This window comes from Physeter macrocephalus, unplaced genomic scaffold, assembly GCF_002837175.3.
Source record: "Physeter macrocephalus isolate SW-GA unplaced genomic scaffold, ASM283717v5 random_566, whole genome shotgun sequence".
Classification (NCBI taxonomy): Eukaryota; Metazoa; Chordata; class Mammalia; order Artiodactyla; family Physeteridae; genus Physeter; species Physeter macrocephalus.
In genome coordinates, this window is record NW_021145888.1 from 9,268 (window position 1) to 36,407 (window position 27,140).

Consider the following 27,140-nt stretch of genomic DNA (forward strand, 5'->3'; position numbering starts at 1 on the left):
CACAGGCTCCAGACACGCAGGCTCAGTAGTTGTGGCTCATGGGCCTAGTTGCTCCGCGGCATGTGGGATCTTCCCAGACCAGGGCTCAAACCCGCGTCCCCCGCATTAGCAGGCAGATTCTCAACCACTGCGCCACCAGGGAAGCCCCAGGTGATATGTTGATGCATGGCTTTGCTTCTTACTGGCTGTGTGACCTTCGGCAAGTCATCTAAGCTCTCTGTGCTGCGATTGCCTTGTTTGTAAAATGTGGATGATAATAATTGTCCCCATGGCATCGGGGTTGTTACGAGGATCCAGTGAGCTATTACATAAAGAGCTCTCAGAACTGGGTTGAGCACAGAGTCAGTGCCATGTAAACATTAGCTAGGGGCGTGGTTCCAACATCAAAATGATGTGCTATGAAAAGCCCCCTCTCACCTGTCCGCCATCAGCTTAGTTCCCCTCACCACACGACAGGTAACTGTTGCCATTCATTTCTCACATATCCATTCAGACAGCTTTTGTACACGTTCAAGGCAACCAGATATACAAGTGTCTCTTCAGTTCCCGACGTTGGACTCTAAGGGTTGTAGAACAAGGGATTCTTCCGTAGCCCTTTTTCTCTCCTTTTAAAATATAATTGGTAATATACTATACATATTTTTCTGCATCTTGGTTTTTTTGCTTGAGACCTTGGAGATCTTTTGCATGTTGTTACACGAGAACTTCCTCAATATTTAAAAATAGCTCATCATAGTCCATTGGATTGCTGTGCCATCATTTATTTAATCAGCCTCAATTTATGAATTTTTAGCTTATTTCCAGTCTTTTGCCTTTACAAACAGTGTGGCAAAGAATAACCCTGCCTTACTTCACTATGCACAGGTCCACTGGAAGGATACATGTTCAGAAGTGGAGTTGCTGGGTTCCAAGGTGTGTGTGTTTATAATGTCTATAGCTGTTGCCTAATGCCCACCCGTAGGTATGGAGATTTACACTCCCACTGGCAATACATGCGAGGACCTGCTTTTTCATGGCCTTACCAATAGAGGGCGCTACTAAACACTTGGATTTTTGCTTGTTTTATAGATGAAAAATGGTATGTGTGTAGTTGTAATGTGCATTTCCCTTTTGATGAGTGAGGTTGACCTTTTTTTCATATGTGGAAAATGTGTGTAAGAGTCCTGTGTATGTCATTTTCTGTGAACTGTTTACGTGCTTTGCCCATTTATCTTTTGGATGGTTGTTACTGCTGCTTTTTTTTTTTTTTCTTATCCACTTCCATGGGCTTTTTATATAATGTGGAGACTAGCTTTTTATCCATGATGTGAGTTGCAAATAGTTTTCCCAGTTTGTCATCAGCCATTTGACTTTATTTAGGAGTTTTTTGTGTGTTTGTGTTTGCCGTGTATAAATTTTTAGTTTTATGTGGCAGATTTTAGCAATATTTTATTTTGTGGCTTTCGCTATTACCTCATACTTAAAAGGCCTTGCAACTGGAAGATTGTAAAATAATTTCCCCATGGTTTCATCCCGTACTTTTATAGTTTAATATTTTTATAGTGTTTACATTTAAATCTTTGATCTCTTTGGGATTTTTCTTTGGGTTTAATGAGTTTGGATCCAGATGACTACACTCTGGCTTTGTTTAGGCCATTCGGATGTTAAGAGTGATGAGCCAGCATTTAGGTCTTGACAATTTTATAATCCTTTAATTCTTTAAATAGCACTTCCTTTCTGTAATGCTCAATCCCCTTTGCAGAAATCATTAAGTGTTAAGGCAGGAAGATTAGGTGTAATGAAGATTAGCGGTGGATGTTTCTCTGGAGTAGAAAAGGCTCCCTTTGTTACTGGCCTGCAATTTTACTTTTCTTCCTTTCCTTCATTCAGTATCATTGGGTGCCTACCTCCCGCCCACCCTGTGCTGGCACTGGGGCTGAGAGGCAATGGGCCAGGCAGGGGGTCTTCACCGCATGGAGCCAGCCGACGGTCTGGGGGAGGCACAGGTGTGCACATGGGAATCTCACGTGTACAGTAAAATTACCCAGGAGGAGGTCAGGAAGGGAGGATCTTTGTTGCTATGACTGTGGATAATGGGGGACCTGAACTAGTCTGGGGGGTGGGTAGTCAGGAAAGATGACCCCCAGGAAGTGACATTTAAACTGAGATGTGGGATGGAGGCTGGAGCGGGGCTGGAAGGAGCTTGACTCGGGGGAAAAGCGGAGACGGTCAGAGTGTCTGGGGTAGAGTGAGGGTGTGGGGAGTGGGGCTTGTGATGGGTATTCTCCTCCAGGGAAGGCAGCATGGCATCACCTCTGTCTGTCTGTCTCTCTCTCCCTGAGTCTCTTTTCTTTTCTTTTAAAAAATTATTTATTTATTTATTTTGGCTGCACTGGGTCTTAGTTGCAGCATGTGGACTCTTTTTTTTTTTTTTTTTTTGTGGTATGCGGGCCTCCCTCTGTTGCGGCCTCTCCCGTTGCGGAGCACAGGCTCCGGTCGCGCAGGCTCACGGGCCTAGCCGCTCCGCGGCATATGGGATCTTCCCGGACCGGGGCACGAACCCGTGTCCCCTGCATCGGCAGGCGGACTCTGGGATCTTCCCAGACCGGGGCGCGAACCCCGTTCCCCTGCATCGGCAGGCGGACGTGCAACCACTGCGCCACCAGGGAAGCCCAGCATGTGGACTCTTAGCTGTGGCATGCGGACTCTTAGTTGTGACATGCAGGATCTAGTTCCCAGACCAAGGATCGGACCTGGGCCCCCTGCAGTGGGAGCGTGGAGTCTTACCCACTGGACCCCCAGGGAAGTCCCCCCCGAGTTTCTTCTGTGATAGAAGAAAGGAATCAAATGAAACAGAAATGCTTTCATTTCTCAGACTTGTAACCTTACTTTTTCGAACCCCTCGGTTATCTGGCACCACAAAACTGCGTTCTGGATAAACGAGGTTCCTGGGCATGGTTTGTAAACTGGTAACAGAGAACTTCACTCAAAGGCTTTGGGAGCTGAAAGGTTCCGGTTCCGCTTCCCCATTTGATAAACGGGAAAGCTGAGAACCCCGGACCGTTCCTAACTTTCCGGAGGGCTCAGGACGCCACCCCGAGGCCTTTTCTGACTTGTGTCTGAAAACATCTCACTGATAATTAATAATAATAATCATCATCATCATCCCTCCTCCTCGGATTATTCAGAGAGCAGTGGCCGGGGCCTGACCTTCATCAGCCCTGAAGGGAACCTTTTAAAAACAGTTGACGGCATGCCTGCTTTCCTAAGTGCCTAATGCCGCGTAATTGAACCTTTCCCTGGTGACTCAGGACCATTACTTTAATCGTGGGGCTTTGTGCTGGAGTCATTGCCCTGGCTTACCCCTAAGCTGTGTGGCTCCTCAGGCAGTGGGGGGGGTCCCGGGCCGGGAGGGGTCTGGGGGTTGCTGGGCCCAGAGCCTCCGCACTGCTGTGCGGCTCGGGTTGTTCTCTCTCTGTGCCCCCCTCTCCCGCCTCTGGGGCACTCTGGCCTCTCCCCAGGCAGCTCCCTGCCCTCCGGGGGCGCTTCCTTTCCTTCGCTTTTGCTTCATTGCTCTCCGCGGCTTTTATAGACTTTGCCCGGCCGCCGCTGGTAGCCGGCCAAGCGGGCCCCCTGGGTACTGTCAGTGTGCGACTCGTTCCTTCTTGGGTCTCTACGCCGATGCAGCCTTTCCGTCTCCTGATCCTTTTGGGTTTCCAGTTCTCCAGAGGGTCGAGGATGCTAGACATCCGAGTGTTGGAGGAGCAGATGGTGTAGCTTCATCAAAGACGGAGACAGCAACGTCCATGGCCTGAAGGATGCCAGGGTGCGGGATGGGCCGTGTGGACACAGGCAGGCCATCCAAACACTTGAGCTCTGAGGTTTCTTTACCTCGTAAGTGGAAAATAGGATGATGACGATAATGACAGCGGCTACCACGTAGAGTCTGAGGGATCACCCCAGGGTGTCATTAAAAACACAGATTCGCAGGCTCCGCCCTGAGCTGCTGATTCAGGGGTGGCCTGGGTTTGCGTTGAAGGACACCGTGCTGTGTTCCTGGTGCCCAGTCCGACTCCAGGAGCCTGATGTGGCACATGATGGATGAGACCCAGCCCCTGCCCTGGGAGAAGCCCACCCCCAGGAGCACAAGTCGGTGCTGGGATGTGGCTTCCGTCGTCTCCACGCAGTATCGCATCCAAGAAACGACTCACCGTCTTTTCGGAGCTCTCATTCAGGCCAGATCCTGGCCACGTCCTGCGTCTGATCCACGTGCGCCTCCGCTTCTCCCCAGGTCATTTGCTAAGCCCCCGAAGCAGGTGCAGACGGTCTGTGAATGCATCCTCATCCTGAAGGGGCACAAAGAGCTCAACTGGAAAACCGCCAAAGGCATGATGTCCGACCCCAACTTCCTGAGGTCTCTGATGGAGATTGACTTTGACTCAATTACCCAGAGCCAAGTGAAAAATATCAGAGGTGAGTGTAGACCGATGTAGGAACAGCCAGGCGCGTTGTCAGCCTGGCGGCTCAGTCTCTGGGGCCGGGAGGGGGAGCGAGGAGGGGGCTTGTCGCTGGCAGAGCCGCCCATCGTGGTCAGATGGTGTCGCCGATGGAAGAGGGGGAATGACCGTCCCCAGAGGAAGACAGCGTCAGGGAGGGTGGCTGCCGGCTGGGCAGCGCCAGCGGGTGCCCTCTGAGTGTGCGATTCAGCCACGGGCCTGCTTTTCCCTGGTGGGATACATGACTCTTATGGAGCCCGCCCTGCCTCGTCTCCTGTGCATATTGTCCGATGGTCTCGCGGGCAGAGGACTTGAGCAGACATTTCTCCAAAAAAGATACACAAATTGCCAATAAGCGTATGAAAATATGCGTAACATCAGGCACTAGGAAAACGCAGATCAGACCACAATGAGGTACCGTTCAGACCCACTAGGATGGTATAATTTAAACAAAACCACACAAAACTACAGGTGTCGGGGAGGATGTGGAGAACTTGCAACCCTCGTACATTGTTTGTAGAAATGCAAAATGGTGTGGAAAACAGCTTGGCAGCTCCTCAGACAGTGAAGCATAGAATTACCATGTGTCCCAACCACTCCACGCCTATGTATAGACCCCAAAGAATAGAAAACAGGTATTCAGACGAAAGCTTATACACGGATGTTCCTGACAGCACTATTTACAATGGCCAAAAGGTGGAGACAGCCCAGATATCTATCAATGGATCAATGGAGGAACAAGAACAAACATATCCACACAATGGAATATTATTCAGTCATAAAAAGGAACAAAGTGCTGCTGTGTGCTTTAGCACAGGTGAACCTCAAAAGTATGATGCTAAGTGAAAGAAGCCAGGCATAAAAGGTCACGTATTGTAATTCCATTTATATGAAATATCCATAGGTAAATAGGTAAATCCACAGGGATGAAGAGCATATTAGTGTTTGCCAGGGTCTGGGGAGGGGAAATGGGTTGTTACTGCTTAATAGCTATGAAGTTTCCTTTTGAGATGATGAGAATGTCTTGGAACTACGCAGAGGTGAGGCCTGCAAAATCTTGTGAATCTGCTAAATGCCACCTTAACATGTTTATTGTTTAACATGTTTATTTAACATGTTTAATTGTACACTTTAATGTGTTCATTTAATGTTATGTGACGTCTACCTCAGTTTTTAAAAATGGGTATTCGGGGAAGAAGAAAAAAAGAATTGGTCTAACCTTGACTTCCCTTGTGCCTTTTGCCAGTATGAAGTCTTCTGTAGGTCCTGGAGGGTGGGGGGCGGCACCACCCACCCCATGCCCCCATTTCAGTTACAGGTGCCTGCATTCCCCCTGAGCCTGATTCCTGACCTGCCTCAGGGCTTAGCCAGTGAGAATGACGGCAATAAAAGTTCATTGTGTCACTGTTTATCACGGTGGTTTGTTCAGAACTTGACCATCAATGCATTTTTTCAGCCACTTAAAAAAAAACGAAACAAAGCTAATCGAAACGCAAAGGCTAACAACAGCTACAAAAACCCAAGGCACTCTCTTTACCCGATCCTCGGATGGGTTTCCATTTATGTGAAGTTACTCCCAGGGTGAGGGTGCAGGTGGAGGTGATGGTGCCCTGTAATGACCTATGAACCCCAGTTAGCTGCCAGCTCTGAGCCACCTTGGTGCCCAGTTGGGGGGTCCCCACTGATGCCCTGGGTCCCCGGGGGCTGCTGGGTGTCACACGGAAGTTCCTGTGTCATAGGATGTCCTGGTGGTGGCAGTAGCATGTGCCCCTCACTCGCATCTTAAACGTCCACTTACACAAAATTCGTTTGGGGTTGGACCCACCTGTAGTCCGTGGGAAAGCTGTCCGGACCCTGCTCACAGGCTTACTGAGGAGAAGGAACTGGTTACACTTACTTGGTTAGTAGGCAGTTTCTTTCCCATTTTATTTTCCCAAGACGACGCTTACCGCTCATCGAAATCACTGCGTCTTTGACCTTTAGGCCTCTTGAAGACCCTCAGTACCACGACTGAGGACATGGAAGCCGTGAGCAGGGCAGGCTTGGGGATGCTGAAATTTGTGGAAGCTGTGATGGGCTACTGTGACGTTTTTAGAGAAATCAAGCCCAAGAGAGAGAAGGTATTGCCCATCTGTAAGACCTGCACACTTCTGCCAAGAGACCGTTTTGGAGTCAGAATGAATGTGTCCACCGATTTCCTGGGGAAATTCTGGCAAGGTTCTGATTTTAAACTGCATAAACATTTTTTTCCCCCAGTAAATGATAACCCTGAATTATAGCTCTCATTTAGGTATAATGGGAACTGACAGAACCAAAGTCTGAAAGAGTTTTGAAGAAAAGAGGGTAAAATCATTCTCGAGGGCTGAAGCAGAGTTTCTCACCCTGGGTGCTCCTGACATTTTAGGTTGGAGCCTTCTCTTTGGGGAGGCTGTCCTGGACACTGTAGGATGCTGAGCTCCATCGCTGGCCTCCACCCACTGGAGGCCGTTGTCCCTTCCCCCAAGTTCTGACAACCAGAAATGTTTCCGAACGTTGTCATGTGTCCCTTGGGGGGCGAAGTCGGTCCCTGTTGAGAACCACTGGGTTAAAGGAACATGCAGAAGAAGACACAATACAAAGAGAATTGTATAAGGTTGATTCTATCGTTTTGAGCCGTATTTTGACATTGCTTTATAAGTCAGGATTTTATCACTCAGAAAACTGAGAACCCGTAGTAGGACCAATACAGTCTTCAGTGCATTCTTTTGAGTTTTTGGCTTAGAATCACAGGGTCCTCTTACTGGGACCCTAGTACACACGAAAATTAAGCCGTCTGCTAACTCAGATGCAGGACGTCTTTTTTCTAACGGGATGTAGGGCTTTTGCATCAAACCGTTGAAGAGGTCACTAAGAAAAGAAGCCGTGTGCCTCGCTATGACATAGGGTGGCCCCAGAGGGTAGGGGCAGCGTTAGAAATGCAGGTGGAGGACTTCCCTGGCGGTCCGGTGGTTAGGACTCAGCGCTTTCACTGCCGTGGGTCCGGGTTTGATCCCTGGTCGGGGAGCTAAGATCCCACGAGCCTCGTGGCCAAAAAAAAAAAAATTGCAGGTGGACATAAGCCCAGGTGTGAGACTGACTGTCTTTTTTTTTTTAACACCTTTATGGAGTATAACTGCTTTACAATGGTGTGTTAGTTTCCGCTTTATAACAAAGGGAGTCAGTTATACGTACACGCATGTTCCCATATCTCTTCCCTCTTGTGACTGACTGTCTTATCCCTACCTCACGGCCGTCCTTTTCCCCATCGTTCTGCAAATTGTCTTCACGTAGGTGGCCAGGCTGGAGCGGAATTTTTACTTGACCAAACGTGAGCTGGAGAGGATCCAGAATGAGCTGGCAGCAATCCAGAGAGAACTGGAAGCTCTGGGGGCCAAGTACGAGGCGGCCGTACTGGCGAAGCAGAAGCTGCAGGAAGAAGCCGAGATCATGGAGAGACGGCTGATCGCGGCCGACAAGCTCATCTCGGGGCTGGGGGCTGGGAATGTCAGGTCAGCCTGGGTAATGAGCCTTTCTGCTAAGCAGCCCTAAGCCAGACTCGGTGCTTTGTGAGTGAACATCCGCAGCTCGCTCGCTTTCTCGCCACGCGGAGTCTTTATTGCACCCTGCATTTTGAGCTGAAAACCGTGTGAAAAAGTTCTGATTTTACTCTTATCATGTTTCAAGGTGGCTAACGGCCATTTTATAGATTCTTTTAAAAATAGGTATCGAGTGTTATTTACTGAGTAACTGTTAAGGGGAGGCATGGCAGCAGTGGAGACGGGGAAACCAGTGCCCTAGGGCCTGGGAATGTTTGCTTCTTGATGACCTTTAACCCCAAGTCCCTTCTGGATGGGTCTGGAGGAGGAGCCCACTTCTGTCTCTGGACCCTTGTGGCTGGTTCAGTCCTGAGCTTCAGTTTTCAATAGGTGGAGCCGTTTGATGCTTATGGGCGAGAGGCCCACTGGGCCATAGCTGGTCCACTGGATGTGACAGTAGTTTCTTACCTGGCACCTGTAAAAATGGTACGGAAAACACTGGAAAACATTGTTTGCTTATGGGAAACAAACCATTTTCAATATGTCTATTTTGTTTGTTTGTTTTTGTTTTGGCCGCGCCGTGTGGCATGTGGGATCTTAGTTCCCTAACCGGGGATCGAACTCTTGCCCCCTGTACTGGGAGCGCGGAGTCTTAACCGCTGGACCGCCAGGGAAGTCCCTCAATATGTCTAAAACCTAGAAGACTTTGACCGTTTACCAGAAGAGGCCAAATGAAACACATGATTTCTTTTATCTTAGACAGAATTTTGTCACCCAGCAGGACGAGGGCTCATGCTCGGCTGGGCGTGTTTTTAAGCTATTGATCAGGCGTTTGGAAACCATGTGATTACTACCTAATACGTATCTTTGAGACAAAATGCACCCCCCAAACATTTATCGAGGCCCCTGTTAGATGCTGGGTTCTGCCGAGCTCTGGACTTGAACAAAGCCTTTGAAAACATTGGGTTCACTAGGCAGGGAAATGGCAAAGTGAGCTGGCGATCTCTGTCCTCTACAAGAAAAGAACATCTCAGAAAGTGTTTCCTTCTGGCTAGCCCCCTCCCGGCCGTGTGTCAGGCTGGCCCTTCTAGAAGGTTCCTTCGGGTTGTGCCGGAATGTGACTGCTCACGGCAGCCCCCGCCTCCCACGCCAGGTGGCTGAACGATTTGGACGAGCTGATGCACCGGCGCGAGAAGTTGCTGGGCGACTGCCTGCTGTGCGCAGCCTTCCTGAGCTATGAGGGCGCCTTCACGTGGGAGTTCCGGGACGAGATGGTCAACCAGGTCTGGCAGAGCGACATCCTGGAGCGGGGGATCCCCCTGAGCCAGCCCTTCAGACTCGAGAACTTGCTCACGGACGACGTTGAGATCAGCAGGTGAGGGCGACCCGGGCTGGGAGGACGGGGCACAGAGCCCGGGGGGCATGCAGCTGACCCACCTGCGCAGAGACGGCAGGGAGCACTCCCCGCCCAGCTCCCCTGCCTCGGAGGCTCCCCGTCGGCTCACGGCTGGGCCAGAAAAATCCCCATTTCCCCCGTCGCTGCCCCTTCCAGGTGGGGCTCCCAGGGGCTGCCCCCCGACGAGCTCTCGGTTCAGAACGGCATCCTCACCACCCGGGCCAGCCGCTTCCCCCTCTGCATCGACCCGCAGCAGCAGGCCCTCAACTGGATAAAGAGAAAAGAGGAGAAGAACAGCCTGCGGGTACGGCTGCCCCCGACACCCCCCCCCCCACCCTCCGCTCTACATCCTCGCCCTCCTGCGGTCCTTGGGGCCCAGCCTGGTTCTCCACAGTGTTCCCAGGCCTCCAGCAAGGCCGAGCTGAAATGCCACCACCCTGAGCCCCCGAGCAGAGCCCTCCCCTTCCTGGCCCGCCCACCCTGTTGAGTCTTGGAGGGCGGCTTGAACCACCGCGGATTTGACTCTGCCCTTTGCCTATTCGTTGCCCTGTGGGTCACCTGAAGGCAAAGACGGTGCTGTGTTCATCTTTGCGTTCCCCCTACGCAGTGCAGAGCCGAGTGGCCTTAGATGCTCGGTCACTTTCTTTTTGGAGGGCAGGGGAGGGGCTTGATTGAGATATAATTCATCTACCATACAATCCACCCGTTTGAAGAATACAGTTCAGTAGCTTTTAGTATATCACACATCGAGTTGTATAACAATCACCAGGATCAGTTTTTATCACCCTCCTCCAAAACTGCTGTAGCCCTTAGCCATCGCCACCCCCAAAACTTCCATTTCCCCTCCTGCCCCCTAACCCCCAGCCTCTGACGACCACTAATATATTTTCTGTCTCTATAGATTTGCCTATTCTGGACAGTAAGTATGAGTGGGATTGTACAGTACGTGGCCTTTTGCGACTGGCTTCTTTCATTTAGCATAATGTTTTCAAAATACATTTTCCCTGCTTAGCGAATCCAACGTTTTCAAAGGCTTTGTTCAATTCCAGGGCTCAGCAGAACCCAGCATCTAACACGGGCCTCGATAAATATTTGTGGGACACATTCTGTCTCAAAGATATGTGTTAAGTACAGTAGTAATCACATTGTTTCCAAATGCTTAATCAACACATACTGTAGCATGTATCAGTACTTCATTCCTTTTTATGGCTAAATAATAGTCTGTTGCATGGATGGACCACATTCTGTTTACCTACATATCAGCTGACGGACATTTGGGTTGTTTCTACTTTTTGGCTGTCATGAACAGTGCTGCTGTGAACATTCGCGTGCAAGTTTTTTGTGGGCATGTGTTTTTAGTTTTCTCGGGTGAAATTGCTGGGGCCCAGTTACCTTTTACTGAAATAATTAACAATTCATGATTTTCCATTTTTATCTTTGCCTTGTTTTTTCTGGTCCTTTCTTCCAGGTATGTACATGCAGGTAGGGGAAGCGTCCCAAGGTTGGGGTGGGGGGGAAACATGCACCCCCAAAATTCACATATAACTGCAGTGGGACAAATATCAGTGTAGGAATATTCCCTGACATCCCTCTTCCCTGAGCCTTCCAGAGAGTTCTGCAATTGCCAGACCTCTCCTAGCCCCCAGTCCTACTCCTATCCCCATCCTATCTCTTAAAGAGGGAGGGTTCAACTTATGGGGTGAGAGGCTAAGTACATCAATGTAATAAAAGAGGGTGGAGAGGAAGGGAAGAGGAGGTCCCAGGGGCTGGAACCGAGGAAGAGTTTTTACAGATGTTTTGAGAAAAGAGACAAGAAAGCAGTCCTAAGGTTTGGAGGGGAGTGAATTTGTGTGTGTGTGTGTGTGTGTGTGTGTGTGTGTGTGTGTGTGTGTGTGTGTGTGTGTGTGTGGACTCCGTGTTTGGATCCTTTTTGAGGTCTTCTGAGAGATGTGATGAGATTCTCTCCTAATCACTTTTGGCTGCTGACGTGTGCTTTTTGAACGAGAGGCGGCTCAGAGCCTGAACCTCATGGTTTATACGGGTTACATGCCCTGCTTCTCTCCCTGTTCTGTTTTCCCCTCTGCCTCCCTTCAAGGTGCTGACATGTCCCCTGCCACCTCCAAGGGTTTTTTTCCCCTTGAATTTGGCGAGTGAGCTGATTTTTAGCATCTGCCTCCCCTCCCTTCCAGGTGGCTTCCTTTAATGACCCCGACTTCCTCAAGCAGCTGGAGATATCCATAACGTACGGGACGCCTTTCCTGTTCCACGATGTGGATGAGTACATCGACCCTGTGATTGATAACGTCTTAGAAAAGAAGATCAGGGTCTCCCAAGGACGGCAGTTTATCATACTGGGGGACAAGGAAGTGCACTATGATCCGAATTTCAGACTGTACCTGGACACCAAGCTGGCCAACCCCAGATATAGCCCATCCGTGTTTGGGAAAGCCATGGTGATCAATTATACTGGTAAGGATGTACAGAGCCTCAGTGCCGAATTTTAGGTGGAGACCGCAGTCTGAGCTCAAGGCTCCCAAGGGACGTCCCTTCATTCGGTGAATCATTCTCAGAGTCACAACTTTCATAGCCAACCAATCAGTTCTTCTTGGTTTGCCTTTTGAGGCTGCACCGCGCGGCATGCGGGATCTTAGTTCCCCGACCAGGGATCGAACCCATGCCTCCTGCATTGGGAGTGCGGAGTGCTAACCACTGGACCCCCAGGGAAGTCCCAACCAATCAGTTCTTAATGGGGAAGCAACACCAAAAGGTTTGGGGGCCTTTAGAAGGCAATGAGTTATGTGTCTTGAGATGTGCCGAGTCCGGACCACGGGGCTCAGACATTCACCCTCGGAGCGAGGTGAGACCCCTTTCTGCTGCAGCAGGAAGTTATACTGTATCTGTGTATTTAAATACACAGTATGATTTTGGATTTCCCTCTTCCCCTCTGTTGAATTCGGTTAGGAATTGAATGCCACGTCCCACGTTTTCTAGGGTGGTCACACGGGTTCCTAGGTAGGTTAATCAGGTTTGGGTACGCGTTAGGAAGTTCCCTGGTGGTCCAGTGGTTAGGACTCCTTGCTTTCACTGCCAAGGGCCTGGGTTCGATCCCTGGTTGGGGAACTAAGATCCCGTAAGCCGCGTGGCTTAAAAAAAAAAAAAAAAAAGGTTTGGGTATAAACCCAGATATCGAACGAGGGTCCCCCGAGACGTGGGAGCCCTGGATTTGATTTTACTGCATCTTCAGACTTGCTGTCCACTACTCCAGGTAACAGCACCTCTGTTTTGTTCTGTCCCATATTTTTCACCTGGGGCTTTAGAATGGCGCTGGTGGGAGAGTGAGTCCTCGTGTTCCTGGGATGCTGGGCCCACCCTCCACTTGCCCCAGGCACTGCTGTGTAGGGGAGACGAGATGGTGGCCAGCCTGGCAGGGGGGCGCGGTGGTGAGGGCCTCCCCTCGTCCCCCCACAGTCACGCTGAAAGGCCTGGAGGACCAGCTGCTGAGCGTGCTGGTGGCCTACGAGAGGCGAGAGCTGGAGGAGCAGAGGGGGCATCTCATCCAGGAGACGAGCGAGAACAGGAACCTGCTGAAGGGCCTGGAGGACTCCCTCCTCCGGGAACTGGCCACCTCCACGGGGAACATGCTGGACAGTGTGGAGCTGCTGCAGACCCTGGAGGAGACCAAATCCAAAGCCACGGAGGTATGAACTGTGTGGAAAAGTGGATCGATCCTGGCCACGGAGTCCCAGAGGTGTTCCCAGGGAGCCCTGTGCACCCAGTCAGCCTCTCTTAATGGAGAACGATAGAAAATCTGGCCCTACGTGGCTTAAGTCCAAAGGCAATTTATCGGCCTAGAAAACAGAAAAGTCGAGGGATGGCTTCAGGCAGGGCTGGATCCAGGACTCCAAGCATATCTTCCAGGGCTCAGTTTCTCTCCGTTTCTGGACCTTCTGCTGTGTTGGCTTCATTCTCTGCCTCCCTGTTGGAGCCAAGCTCCCCTCATGGTCACAAGCTGGGTCTGGCTTCATGTCCACTGAGGTTCAAGTCCAAAAGAGAAGAATGAGAATCTTTTCCTGTCACTGAAGTCACGTGCTCACCCCAAACCACTCCCATGGGCTGGGGATGCCATGTGTGGATTCGCTGGACCTCACTCACCCGATCCCCTCCTGGCCTCGGGTAGAGCCCCACATATGAATGAAAGGAGGAAATTGTAGGCCTCTAGATCAAACTCAGGGACTGTTACTAGAAGAAGGGGGCACAGGGGCAGGGGGGGTCGAGCCACAAATTTCTACCACATCTCGCGAGAGGCTGGGGGCCCTTCCTGTGAGCGCTGCATGGCTTTCTTTGCTGCCGCCCCTCCCCCCCCCCGCCTTCTTTCTCGCCTGTTTCGTACATCTTCCTGGTTTCGGCTGTAAGTGGCAACGTGCGCCTCTTCTTCAGGTATCAGAGAAGCTCAGGCTGGCGGAGAAGACAGCCCTGGACATCGACAGGCTGCGGGACGGCTACCGGCCGGCCGCCCGGAGGGGAGCCATCCTGTTCTTCGTGCTGTCGGAGATGGCCCTGGTGAGCTCCATGTACCAGCACTCCCTGATCGCCTTCCTGGAGGTCTTCGGCTTGTCACTCAAGAAGTCGTTGCCCGACTCCATTCTTATGAAGCGATTAAGGAACATCATGGACACGCTGACCTTCAACATCTATAACTACGGCTGCGCAGGTGAGCACCTGTTCGCACCGGTTTAGGACCGATGCTCTCTGCGCGCGTCTGTCCGCGCGTCCAAATTTCCTCTTCTTACGAGGACACCAGTCGGATTGCGTGGGGGCCCTCCCTAACAGCCTCATTTTATTTTTTTAAATTAATTTTTATTGGAGTATAATTGATTTACAATGTTGTGGTAGTTTCAGGTGTACAGCAAAGTGAATCAGTTATACATAGACATACATCCACTCTTTTTTAGATTCATTACAGAGTATTGAGTAGAGAGATCCCTGTGCTCTACAGCAGGCTCTTATCAGTTCTCTATTTTATATACAGTAGTGTGTGTATGTCCATCCCAGTCTCCCAGTTTATCCCTCCTCCCGCCCTTTCCCCCTTGGTAACCATGAGTTTATTTTCTACATCTGTGACTCTATTTCTGTTTTGTAAATAGGTTCATTTGTACCATTTTTTTAAGATTCCACATATAAGCGATATCATATGATATTTGTCTTTCTCTGTCTGACTTCAGTCAGTATGACGATCTCTAGGTCCATCCGTGTCACTGCAGGTGGCATGATTTTGTTCTTGTTTATGGCTGAGTAACCTAATCACCTCTTAGAGGCCCTGTCTCCAGCTCTGAGGTACTGGGTATTAAGGCTTCAACTTATAGATTTTGAGGGGGACACAGCTGAAAATTGTGCTGGGCAGGAAACAGGTTGAGGGCTATCCTATAGGGCTCACTTAAGTAACCAACCCTTCTAACACGTATAAGATAGAATTCAAGTCGCACATTTTAACTTACATGTCTTTTTTCTTCTGTTAAAAAACAAAAACAAGAACTCTAGTGTTTTGCGTCTTCCTATCCATAAAGAGTGTGTTGATGGAATGGGCTTACTCTGCAATAGAGATTGGCCAAATCTGTCCCACCGCCTGCTTTTGTAAATAAAGGTATATTGGCGCACAGCCACACCCGTTTCTATACAGATCGTCCATGGCGGCTTTCACAGTACAGTGGCAGAGTTACCATTTTTTTAAGATTCCACATATAAGCGATATCATATGATATTTGTCTTTCTCTGTCTGACTTCAGTCAGTATGACGATCTCTAGGTCCATCCGTGTCACTGCAGGTGGCATGATTTTGTTCTTGTTTATGGCTGAGTAACCTAATCACCTCTTAGAGGCCCTGTCTCCAGCTCTGAGGTACTGGGTATTAAGGCTTCAACTTATAGATTTTGAGGGGGACACAGCTGAAAATTGTGCTGGGCAGGAAACAGGTTGAGGGCTATCCTATAGGGCTCACTTAAGTAACCAACCCTTCTAACACGTATAAGATAGAATTCAAGTCGCACATTTTAACTTACATGTCTTTTTTCTTCTGTTAAAAAACAAAAACAAGAACTCTAGTGTTTTGCGTCTTCCTATCCATAAAGAGTGTGTTGATGGAATGGGCTTACTCTGCAATAGAGATTGGCCAAATCTGTCCCACCGCCTGCTTTTGTAAATAAAGGTATATTGGCGCACAGCCACACCCGTTTCTATACAGATCGTCCATGGCGGCTTTCACAGTACAGTGGCAGAGTTGAGTAGTTATGACAGAGACTGTCTAGTCTGCAAAGCCGCGTCGATTTACTCTCTGGCCCTTTATAGAAAGTTTGTTAATACCTCTTCTCCACTGTAAGAACTTTTGCTTTGAGTCAGGCAAACGACCAGCACTTCATTCGGAAGGTGGCTCCGAACCTCCATCATACGGTCCTTCATCTGCTTGGGGGGGCACCCCCCCTCCTCTTCCCACGAGGGCGTGGTAAGTGCCGCCCGGAGACGTGACCGTTTCAGATGCGTACGGGCGAGGGTCACTGCCCGTTGCACGTGTGGGCGTGACGTGTCAGTTGAGCTCATAGTTTTGGCATGCAGCTGTTCACGGACACCAAATGCAAAGACGGCTAAATGCAACTAACTGTGCAGTTGAGGTGCTTCAGTTCATTCCTCTGAGATTTAAGCATGGTGTGCATAAGAAACCCTGTGTTTAAATGCATTTATTTTATCCAGACCCATCTGTTGTTTCTCTTCAGGGTTGTTTGAGAGGCACAAGTTACTTTTTTCTTTCAATATGACTATCAAGATAGAACAAGCAGAGGGGAGAGTCCCCCAGGAAGAATTAGATTTCTTCTTAAAAGGTAATGAATTTGCCTCGTTTCATGCTTCCCCACTCCCTGGACCCACGTTGCACATGTGTATGAGTTTGTTCACCAAAACAAACAACAGCAGAAATTTGCCTTCCTTAAAACTTGGCTTCCAATAGCACTGCTTTAGTAAATATATCAGTTGACAGTTCCAGCCTCAGAGGTAGTTCGAGTTAACTCAGAGCAGCCAGCCTCTGCCTCAAGGCTGCCCCGAGGCTGGAAGCCACGCAGAGCTTCCTGGCTGGAGTTGCGGACGGTGACAGGGGAAGCCTAACCCTCTTCTCTTTCCTTTTGAGAAGTGGATTTTCGCCCAGGGCGAGGGAAGCCCAAGAATGGAACCGCTTGCTCTTCCCCGCGTGCTGGTGGCGGCCGTTTACTTCTCTTACCCTGTTGTGATTAGGAAACACTTCCCTGGAGAAAAGCAAACGGAAGAAGCCCTGTGCTTGGTTGTCCGACCAGGGATGGGAGGACATCATTCTTTTATCAGAGATGTTTCCAGACAACTTTGGGGCTCTTCCTGATGATGTGGAGGAGCATCTGACTGTCTGGCAGGAGGTGAGCAAGTGTTCTCTTTCTCCTCCTTCCCTTCCCCGCATGTCAGGAGTCTGCACACTTAATCTGCAGCCTAACGCCCTATGAGTGTGAAGATCTGCCTCTGAGTGGCTCGTGCAGAGTGTAGCCAGTGCCCTCTTAACTCCCTGGATGGAGTGCTCCTGTATCTAGTTCGGCTAGTTTTGTGGGAGAACTATCCATCTATCTCTCTGTCCATCCATCCATTTGTCCATCCATCCTTCCATCCATCCATCTGTCCATCTGCCTCTATCTGTCTGTCCATCCATCCATTCAAGAAACTTGTTGAGCATCTGTGGATGGACCCTGTGCCTTGATGGGCATTGGAGACTCAGCCGTCCATAGGGCTCAGTCCACCCCTTCCTAAAGTTCAGCGCTTGGTGGGGAGAAAAGGACAGACCTGACTAGACGTGGCCTGTAGACTTCATCCCTTTACAGGGGCTCTTGGGACCTTCACATTAAAAGGGGGGCCTATATCATCTCTCAGTTGATGGCAGCGTGAATGTTCTTTGCTTTTCCCAGTGGTATGACCTGGATTCACTTGAGCAGTTTCCATTGCCCCTGGGTTATGATGACAACATCACCCCTTTCCAGAAGTTGCTTATTTTGCGCTGTTTCCGTGTGGATCGGGTATATCGGGCCGTGACTGACTACGTGACTGTAACAATGGGAGAGAAGTAAGTGAGTTGTTTGTGTTTGCTTGGCCCTTTCCGTGGGGTAGAATATCTAATGTCACCCCTTCCTGGACTCACGGGTGGCAGTGGGTGGCCAGCTCCCGAGAGGACTGCCTTTGAGCACGATTTGGTAGCCACTCTAGAGCAGCGCTGTTTAAGAGAAATACAATGTGAGTGACATATGTAATTTCAAGTCTTCTGGTAGCCACATTCAAAAAGAAGCAGGTGAAATTAATTTTAATAACAGTTATCATAAGCATATAAAATATATTAATATATAACAATATATACTATACATATAATATTTACTAATAATAAGTTACTGTATTTAATTATTAAATGATACAAATGAACTTATTTACAAAACAGAAACAGACTCACAGACATAGAAAACCAACTTATGGTTACCAAAGGGGAAAGGTGAGGGGGAGGGATATATTAGGAATTTGGGAGTAAAATATACACACTACTATATATAAAATAGATAAACAACAAGGACCTACTGTATAGCACAGGGAACTATACTCAATATTTTGTAATAACCTAGATGGGAAAAGAATCTGAAAAAGAATATATATTTATATTATAACTGAATCACTTTGCTGTACACCTGAAACTAACACAACAGTGTAAATCAACTCTACTTCAATAAAAAAAGTAAATTTATAAAAAAGGAAACAGTCAAAATTAATTTCAATAACAATCATCATAAGTTATATATATTAATATATCATATCATATCATAAATAATATGTATTAATAATTATATTTAATTCGGATATTAAAAAATTATCTCAACATATAATGGATTGAGATATTTTGCATTTTTTTTGATATTAAGCCTTTAAAATCCTGTGTGAATTCACATGTACAGCACATCTCAGTTTGGACTAGCCACCCTTCAAGTGCTCAGTATGGCTCCCATATTGGTAGCTCTGGAATCGAGGGCGAAGCCGGATGGGTAACTTAGGGTGACAAACTCAAATCTGCCTCCACGGCCGGCGGGTGATGGAGAGGACTGAGCGTGGCTGGCCGAGGACTCGGGCCCACTGGAGAGGTCAAGCCCTGGCCAGCAGCCCCTTAACTCCTGCTGACTGATGCCAGGTGGCGGCGGGGACCCAGATCTCTGACTTTTCAAAGGAAACTAGAAATTTGGATTCCTACATGAAATCTCCCAATCGTTATGTGGTGCGGGCAACTAAGTTTTTAAAAATCTCGAGATGCAGGCCATTCAGGACACGCCTGTGGAGCCGCCGGTGTGGGACCTCTGGGTTCAGTGTCCAGGGCACGTCCACCTGGAAGGCCGGCTTGTCAGGAGGCATGCAGCTCATTACAGGTCTCCTGAACCACCCAACCCGGACGTACCGGGCTGTGCAGAGAGGTCCCCATCACCCAGGAGCTTGTTACCATCCAGTGAACGAGATGTGTGCAAAAACTGGATTCCGAAACAAGGAAGGCTGAGCAAAGAGACGTACCAGAGGAACAGTCAGAAGGTTCTGGACACTGGGAGGAAGAGCGCTGGCCGGACTGGCCGGCCCCTGCCTGGCGCTGTCCTCCTGGGAGCGTTCTCCAGTCGTGTTTCCTTCCCCAGGTACGTGCAGCCTCCGATGATCAGCTTTGAAGCCATCTTTGAGCAGAGCACGCCCAACTCGCCCATTGTGTTTATCCTGAGTCCTGGCTCTGACCCTGCCAGTGACCTAATGAAATTAGCCGAGCACAGTGGTTTTGGAGGGAACCGCCTCAAATTCCTTGCCATGGGTCAAGGTCAAGAAAAGGTAAATTGTTGTTGGAAGGAACAAGCTCTATATGTGGGTGAGGTCACCGGCCCCTGTCAGGAATGAATTAACAAATGTTTGGCTTTAAGCCAAGAGTTCCGCCCCCCCTGCCCCCCCCCACCCCCCCACCCCCCCCCACACACACCCACGAGGGCCATGCATTTCCGGTCTATGGAGCAGTAGTCAAAGGTCACAGCGATGACAGTGTGAACAGTAGCATAGTTCTAGAGCTAACCTGCTGTGACTGCCCAGCCGGGTACCGTCGGTATGTTCTGCTGTTTGCAAAGCCCTTTCACATCCAGTCTTTATCTCCCTCAGCCCTTGCAAGAGCCGCGTTTTGGATCAGGGCTGTCCCTGCCCCAGCGGCAAGGCCAACTGGTCGGGGGGCAGGTGCCACTGTGCCCGAGGTTGGAGCTCTGGGGGCTGAGGGAGGCCAGTGAGTGCAGCCCAGCGGACCCGGGTGGCCCTGGAGGAAGTCTAAGGGTTGCTTCTTCAAAGGCTCCCTCTGTAGGCCCTGGACCGCTGGCTCCTCTGTGGCTTCTGCTGCAGTGGCCAGTAGCTTCCTGGCGCTTGCAGCGGGTCTCTGGGAGAGCACAGGGTGTGTGGCTGTGGGACGCCGACTCTTCCTTTCTGTCTCTGTCGGAGCAGGTGGCCCTACAGCTGCTGGAGGTGGCGGTGGCTCGAGGGCAGTGGCTGATGCTGCAGAACTGCCATCTCCTGGTCAAGTGGCTGAAGGATCTGGAGAAGTCCCTGGAGAGGATCACCAAGCCCCACCCCGACTTCCGCCTGTGGCTCACCACGGACCCCAGCGAGGGCTTCCCCATCGGGATCCTGCAGAAGTCCTTGAAGGTGTGGCTGCAGGACAGACAGACGTGCCCACGGCTCGGTTCCTTACCTCACTCCCGTTTTGCTGTGTGCGTGTGTGTGTTTAGGATAGAGTTGGGACCCCATGGACACCCCCCCCTTCCCCAATTCCATTTCTCCCTCTCCCTTCAGAGGTAAGCACTGTCCAGAATAGGGGGACAATTACTGGGCGACGGTGATGACTCCCAGGCCCGTCTTTATCACTCCGGCATGTCCTCAAAACACTTTCTGGGTTAGCTTTCATGGACTTCACATTTATCCTTTTTGACGCGAATGACCGGCCCTCCCACAGCCCGCAGAACTGGAGTGCTTGCGTGTGTAAGTTTCAAGGAGTTTACGTGCCCTGTTTAATTTAGTCTCTGGGAACATTTTGGAGGACGGTTTCATCATCTCTCTCTTCCTCCAGGACAGGGAGAGGGAAAACTTAGCTACTTCCATTTTACATTTGAGGATCCCATGGATCAGAGGAGGTTAAAAGAGCCTTCCGGGGTCATTTGACGAGTCAGGGCAGAGCTGGAACAACGCCTAGTTTTTAACTCATTCACGTGGGCCCTTGGGAATAGGGAAGATGGCTTTGCAAGGACGGAGGGAAAGCCGGGACGTCTGCAGTCTGCACACTCTTCAGAGCCCTGCTCGTGGGCCTGGGGTTTCCGTCACCATCGGTCTTTGCTTCCGACAGGTTGTCACCGAGCCACCCGACGGGCTGAAACTCAACCTGAGAGCGACGTACTTCAAGATCTCTCCTGAGATGCTGGACCAGTGTCCACACCCTGCTTTCAAGTCCCTGGTCTACGTGTTGGCGTTCTTCCATGCTGTGGTGCAGGAGAGGAGGAAGTTCGGGAAGATCGGGTGGAACGTGTACTACGACTTCAACGAGTCTGACTTCCAGGTGAAGAGGCGGCTACTGCCTCTCCCCGCGGCACTCCGTCCTTAGTTGTTCCTGCCCACGTTTTCAGAAAACAGAACGCGAATGACTTTATGGGTTTTCGGGTACCCAGGCCTGTTCCTCCTCTTTTCAGGTCTGCGTGGAAATTCTGAACACGTACTTGACGAAAGCTTTCCAGCAGCACGACCCTCGGATCCCGTGGGGCAGCCTCAAGTACCTAATCGGGGAGGTAGGAGCATCCTGGGCGCCCTCTGCAGCCCCTGAGCCTTCGGGGGCTCCCCTGGGCTCCCACCGCCCGGTCCGCTGAAGGCCCCCGGGTCTCTGGGAGACCCCGCCCACAGCCCGGATCATCACCCTGTTACTCTTTGTCCGAAGTGAGCGACCTTCACCGGGGAGTTTGGGCTCATCGCCCCGGGGACGCACGTTCCTTGCTGAGGATGCCTCAGGCATGTCACCGGAGCCCTGCTCCTGTTCAGCAGGCCTGGAGGCCCTCCGGAGGCCACGGCCTATACGGCGCCCGCGGGAAAGCCTCCCCGGAGGCCTGGGTGTGGCTCAAGCAGAGACACCACTGTTCCAAAGACAAAAGCGGCTGCTGGCTCCTCGGGTCGTTTTGCTCGCTTGTTCGCTATGTTTTGGGGAGTTGGCCAGTTGCACGCTGGCTCCCAGCATTTCATGAGGACTGCTGTCGCCTTGGGCTCTGTGAGTCTGCGCACAAGCCCTGCTGTACACAGTGGCCCGAAGGCTGTGCACATCAGCACGGTTTGAGCCGTACAGTGGCCGGGCAGCAGGGGTCTCGCTAAGGGCGCATCCGGGCTTGACCGCGGACCGTCCGCTGGGCCCGGGGCCTCGGGGCCCACCCCGCAGGCTCTGGGTCCTGGCCGGCTCTCACTCCCTGTAATGTCAGGTCATGTACGGAGGACGGGCCATCGACAGCTTTGACCGGCGTGTCCTGACCATCTACATGGATGAATACCTGGGAGACTTCCTTTTCGATACTTTCCAGCCTTTCCACTTCTTCCGGAGCAAGGAAGCGGACTACAGAATCCCCACGGGGGACGGCAAGGACACATTTGTCGGTGAGGTTTCTGAGGCGTCGGAAAGTCTGTTAAATGTTTTATTCTAAGGGAGCCCGTACCTTTCAGCTGTTCTGGTTTCTGTGGTTGGCTTGATGGCTCTTCTGACCCCTTCCCTGGTGGGACTCTTTGACTGCTCGGGGGTGTTTTCTCACGCCTTTTAGCGGGGCCCAGTGGGCTCCTCCTGGCCTCAGAGCTGTTGGAGTTAGTTCAGACTTCCTGTCCTGGAATGCTGGTAAATATATCAGAATCTCCCTGGAAGGGCACAGTGGGCCCTGGGAAAGTCACTGAGCCGTTTTCCTAAAAGATACACGTAGAGGAAGTTCCCCGGCGGCCCAGTGGTTAGGACTCTGCACTTCCATTGCCGTAGGCCTGGGTTTCATCTCTGGCTGGGGAACTAGGATCCCGCAAGCCGCGAGGCATGGGAAAAAAAAAAAAAAAAAAAAAGATGCACACAGAAGTGTATTGGGCGTGGTGGTGTAGAATTCTTATTTTAAAAGCACTTGCCACCCTCTCAGAGGTGGAGCGTAGTCTAGCGTGTCTGGGGACATGGAGGCTGTGGGCCCTCGGGCGTGGGAGGTGGCACGGCGGTGTAGCCGCTGTTTGTTCTCTCCCATTACAGAAGCCATTGAGGCCCTCCCTCTGGCCAACACGCCTGAAGTGTTGGGGCTTCACCTCAACGCTGAGACTGGATATTACACTCAAGCAGCTCGAGACATGTGGTCTCACGTGCTGGAGCTGCAGCCTCAGACGGGTAAAGTCCCCTGCAGAGGACTGGGCTCGTCGGACTGGGGGCAAAGGGCATTGGCGCAGGGCGCTGCTTCGCGCCCTGATAGCTTCGTGCCGTCGGTGCCTTTCTGAGCGCCAGAAGGTACGGGGTGCCCCAGTCCTGCACTCAGGCGCCTTGCTCCCTCTAAACGGTGTCCTGCTTTCAGGGGGATGCAGCACTGGCGCCAGCCGAGATGATTACACCGGCCGTGTGGCCAAGGACATAGAAAACAAGATGCCCAAAGTCTTTGACTTGGGCCTGGTCAGGAAGCAGCTGGGGACGGCCACCTCCCCCACCTCAGTGGTGCTCCTGCAGGAGCTGGAGCGCTTCAACAAGCTTGTCATACGGATGTCCACGTCCCTGGCTGAACTTCAGAGGGTGAGCCTGTTCCTCAAGGGCAAATTCCTGCCTCGGTGGAGTGCTGCGTTTTCCGCTAGTCTTGCCTGACTGCTCTTGGTTCCATAAACAGGCCTTGGCTGGAGAAGTTGGGATAAGCAGTGAATTAGATGATGTAGCCAGGTCCCTCTTTCTCGGGCAAATCCCTAACATCTGGAGAAAGCTCGCTCCTGACACCTTAAAGTCCCTTGGAAACTGGATGCCCTACTTCCTGCGGAGGTTCAGCCAGTACACGACGTGGGTGAGTGAGAGGCGGCGGTCTGCTTGCTGGTTCAAGGCATGGCCTGGACCCCCTCAAACCACTTCCCGACTCCTTCTCCCCTCCCCAGCGGTACCTCTGTCAGGAGCTGATTGGGTGCTCTGGAAATGGTCTCGGACTCTGCAAGCGTGTCTGGTTTTTTTTCCCTTTTCTTCCTTCCCCCCTCCCTTCCTTCCTCCCTTCCTCGGGGACTTCCCTGGTGGCGCAGTGCTTAAGAATCCGCCTGCCGATGCCGGGGACACGGGTTCGAGCCCTGGTCCGGGAAGATCCCACATGCCGCGGAGCAGCTAAGCCTGTGCGCCACAACTACTGAGTCTGCTCTCTAGAGCCCTCGAGCCACAACTACTGAGCCCGCATGCCGCAACTACCGAAGCCTGCACGCCTAGAGCCCGTGCTCCCCGACAAAGAGAAGCCACCGCAAGGAAGAGTAGCCCCTGCTCGCCGCAAATAGAGAAAGCTCACGCACGGCAGCGAAGACCCAATAAATAAATAAAATAAATGAATATATTTTAAAAAAAAAGACTTTGAAGCATACTATGCACAACTTGATTTATCCATCTAAGAGTCTATCTTGGCAATTGTTCCATCTAAGTACATCTAGACGTCATTTCTTCTAGGCTACTCCATCTCACAGATATCCCGTATCCTTTCCCCTGATGGATATTTAGGTGGTTACCATTGTTTTTTTGTTTTTTGTTTTCTTTTTGGATTTTTTGTTTTGCTAGTACGAACAACATTCTGGCGCACATGCCTTTGGAGACGCATACGAGTACATTCCATGGGTGCAATGGAAGAGTTGGATCCGAGTGTGTGCATTTTAAATTCTGACAGCTCTTGTCAGATGGTTTTCTAGAGAATTTGAAACCACAATGTACGAGAATGATTATTTCCTCACCTCTCTGCAACATGGCGTGTTCTTAATATTTTGGATCTTTTTCTCCTTCATAGGTAAAAAATGATATCAACTATGTTGGTTGTGTATTTCTTTAATTACCGTGAGGCTGAGTGTATTTGACACGGTTATAGACATTTTGTGTTTTTCTGCGAACTATCTTTGTATCTTGATTTCATTTTTATCAAGTTCTCCACCTTTTTTTAAAAAAATTATTTATTTATTTTTGGCTGCGTTGGGTCTTCGCTGCTGCGCGCGGGCTTTTCTCTAGTCGCGGCGAGCGGGGGCTACTCTTCGTTGCGGTGCTCGGGCTTCTCCGGTGGCTTCTCTTGTCGCAGAGCATGGGCTCTAGAGCGGAGGCTCAGTAGTTGTGGCTCGCGGGCTCCAGAGCACGGGTTCAGTAGTTGTGGCGCACGGGCTTAGTTGCTCTGCGGCGTGTGGGATCTTCCCGTGGGATCAAACCCGTGTCCCCTGCGTTGGCAGGCAGATTCTTAACCACTGCGCCACCAGGGAAGACCCTCAAGTTCTCCACCTTCTAAAACTGATGTTTAAGAGCTCTTTGTACATCAAGGGAATTAACCCTTTTGTCTGCTGGTGTTGCAGATAATTCCCCAGCTTGCCTTAAGCTTTTTGATTTTGTGGTATTTTTTCCGTAGGAAAGTTTTACATTTTAATGTAGTCAGATAGATCAGTCTTTTCTTTTATGGCTTCTGGGTTTTGTATTCCCCACTCCAAGATTCTGAAAGCATTCACTGGAGATTTGATTTGTACTTTTGTGGCTTATTTATTTTTGTTTTGTTTTTATTTTTTTGGCCTTGCTTCGCGGCCTGTGGGATCCTAGTTCCCCGACCAGGGGTCGAGCCCACGCCCCCTGCAGTGGAAGCGCGGAGTCTCCATGGGGTGTATTTTTTATATTTAAATCCTGGCCCCACCTGGAGTTTGGCGATCCAGCTTGTTTTTCCCAGTGGGCTGCCAGTTGCCCCAACACCACCTTCCTGCCCCTAACGTGAACTCCATGTTTTGTCAGCTTTGACCCTGGCATTGCATGGCAGCCCCAGGCTCTCACCAGCTGCCTTCTCCTCTCTCCAGGTCACCGAGAGTGAGCCCAGTGTGATGTGGCTCTCGGGGCTGCACATCCCAGAATCCTACCTCACGGCCCTGGTGCAGGCCACCTGCCGGAGGAACGGCTGGCCGCTGGACCGCTCCACCTTGTTCACGCAAGTGACCAGGTTCCAAGATGCAGATGAAGTGAATGAGCGGGCGGGACAAGGTACGGCCAGCTCCCTGCAGGTTCACGGCCTCTCATGGAGGGTCTCCCTCCCCAAGCCACCCTCAGAAGGGCTGAGCACAGTGTGGGCCCGGAAAGCCAGACTGCTGCAAATACTGGCCACGTTTGTGCGCTGTCCACGTGGGGCTTGACGCCTCTGAGGGTGAGCCCGGATGTTTCTCATCCAGTTTTTCCATTGAGACGTGGGCTGATGTCAGGGGAGAGCCGAGCCACGCTCGCCCAGCTTGTCTGTGGGAAATGGGCTCCTAGGTTAGAAAGAACTGGATCGCCAGGTGGCTTCCCTGGAACCCATGAGGGCCCGGGGCACGGCAGCCAGAGAGCAGGCTGGGCTAGGTGGGAACCGTGCAATTGTGCTATAACGTCAAGTCCCTTAGACACTGGTTACTGTGTGAACTGCGGCTGGAAACTGTGGTTTCCCGGGGGGTCGTGTCTTAGTCAGAGGACATCTCGCGGCAAGCGCAAAGGCCCTCGTCAGCTAGCTTGGGGAGAGCGGGTTGATGGTGACCATTCAGGAGCGCTCAGTCCCCTTTGTAGAAGGCCAGCGAGGTCTCAGAGGGACTGGCAGTGTTGGGGTGGCCATGGTGCCAGCTGACTCCGGGGCCCGAGGCCGGTTAAGTCTGTGGACCTTGATGCCACATTGCTGGGGAGAGGCGACCACCCCTCTGACATGGCGCTGTGGCCGTACGGAGGGTCACGGGGTCTCCGGGGTGTCCCATCTGGGCTCTACAGAAGGCAGGTGGGCGGGGTAGAAATGGTGGCCACCCCTCTTGGGAAAAGGCCGGGGCTGTGTCTGAGAGCTGCGCATGCGCGGCCTCCGCCTAAGGCCGGCTCTCTTCCTGGTGCCCCTAGGATGCTTTGTCTCGGGACTCTATCTAGAAGGCGCTGACTGGGATAGAGAGAGAGGATGTCTTACCAAGAGCAAATCCAAGGTGCTGGTCGTCGACCTGCCGATCCTGAAGATCATCCCCATTGAAGCCCGTCGCCTCAAACTGCAGGTGAGAGGCCGACGCCTGCCCCGTTTCCCCTCTTCCCCTCTGACTGGAGTTAGACACCAGGTGGTTTCCAAGAGCCTTGCCTTTTAGCACAGGGGCCCTTAACCTTTCAGGGCTGGGGGAAGCCTTTGGAGCCACGGCCCGGGGGGGTGGGGGGGGGAATGCGCACGTGCGCATGCGTGTGTGCAGAGCCTCCCGGGGGCGGCACGGGTTCAAGGTTGGAGGCTGCGGTCCAGACCCGCTTGAGGAGCGACTGCTCCCTTCTGGTGAAATTTCTGCGCGCGTTGCGTGGATCGGAAGGTAGTTACATCCGGTGTGGACAGCAGGCGCACCTGCAGGACGGCCTGCTCTGCCCGCCGACCCCGCTTCTCCTGGGTGTCAGCAGAGCCCGGCACGTCGCGG

At 51.3% G+C, this 27,140-nt stretch overlaps 1 protein-coding gene across 4 annotated transcripts in view; it reads left to right on the forward strand.

The window, feature by feature from the left end:
• LOC114485134 (dynein axonemal heavy chain 10-like) overlaps positions 1–27,140 on the forward strand; it is a 36,374-nt gene that overhangs the window by 8,731 nt on the left and 503 nt on the right. The window contains exons 6-26 of one of the 4 annotated variants that reach the window (XR_008616740.1): positions 4,271–4,452; positions 6,459–6,595; positions 7,785–8,002; positions 9,183–9,404; positions 9,582–9,729; positions 11,615–11,894; positions 12,894–13,123; positions 13,863–14,136; positions 16,190–16,294; positions 16,701–16,855; positions 17,393–17,547; positions 19,136–19,319; positions 19,968–20,168; positions 20,863–21,072; positions 21,203–21,298; positions 21,974–22,145; positions 22,765–22,896; positions 23,078–23,289; positions 23,381–23,548; positions 24,292–24,514; positions 25,548–25,663. Coding sequence is in view for 3 of the 4 variants with exons in the window: in XM_028485900.2 (XP_028341701.1) it covers positions 4,271–4,452; positions 6,459–6,595; positions 7,785–8,002; positions 9,183–9,404; positions 9,582–9,729; positions 11,615–11,894; positions 12,894–13,123; positions 13,863–14,136; positions 16,190–16,294; positions 16,701–16,855; positions 17,393–17,547; positions 19,136–19,319; positions 19,968–20,168; positions 20,863–21,072; positions 21,203–21,298; positions 21,974–22,145; positions 22,765–22,896; positions 23,078–23,289; positions 23,381–23,548; positions 25,548–25,728; positions 26,596–26,741 (3,808 nt within the window). In the remaining variant the exon portion in view is untranslated. The other 3 variants (XM_028485900.2, XM_055083168.1, XM_055083169.1) reach the window with 3 other exon arrangements.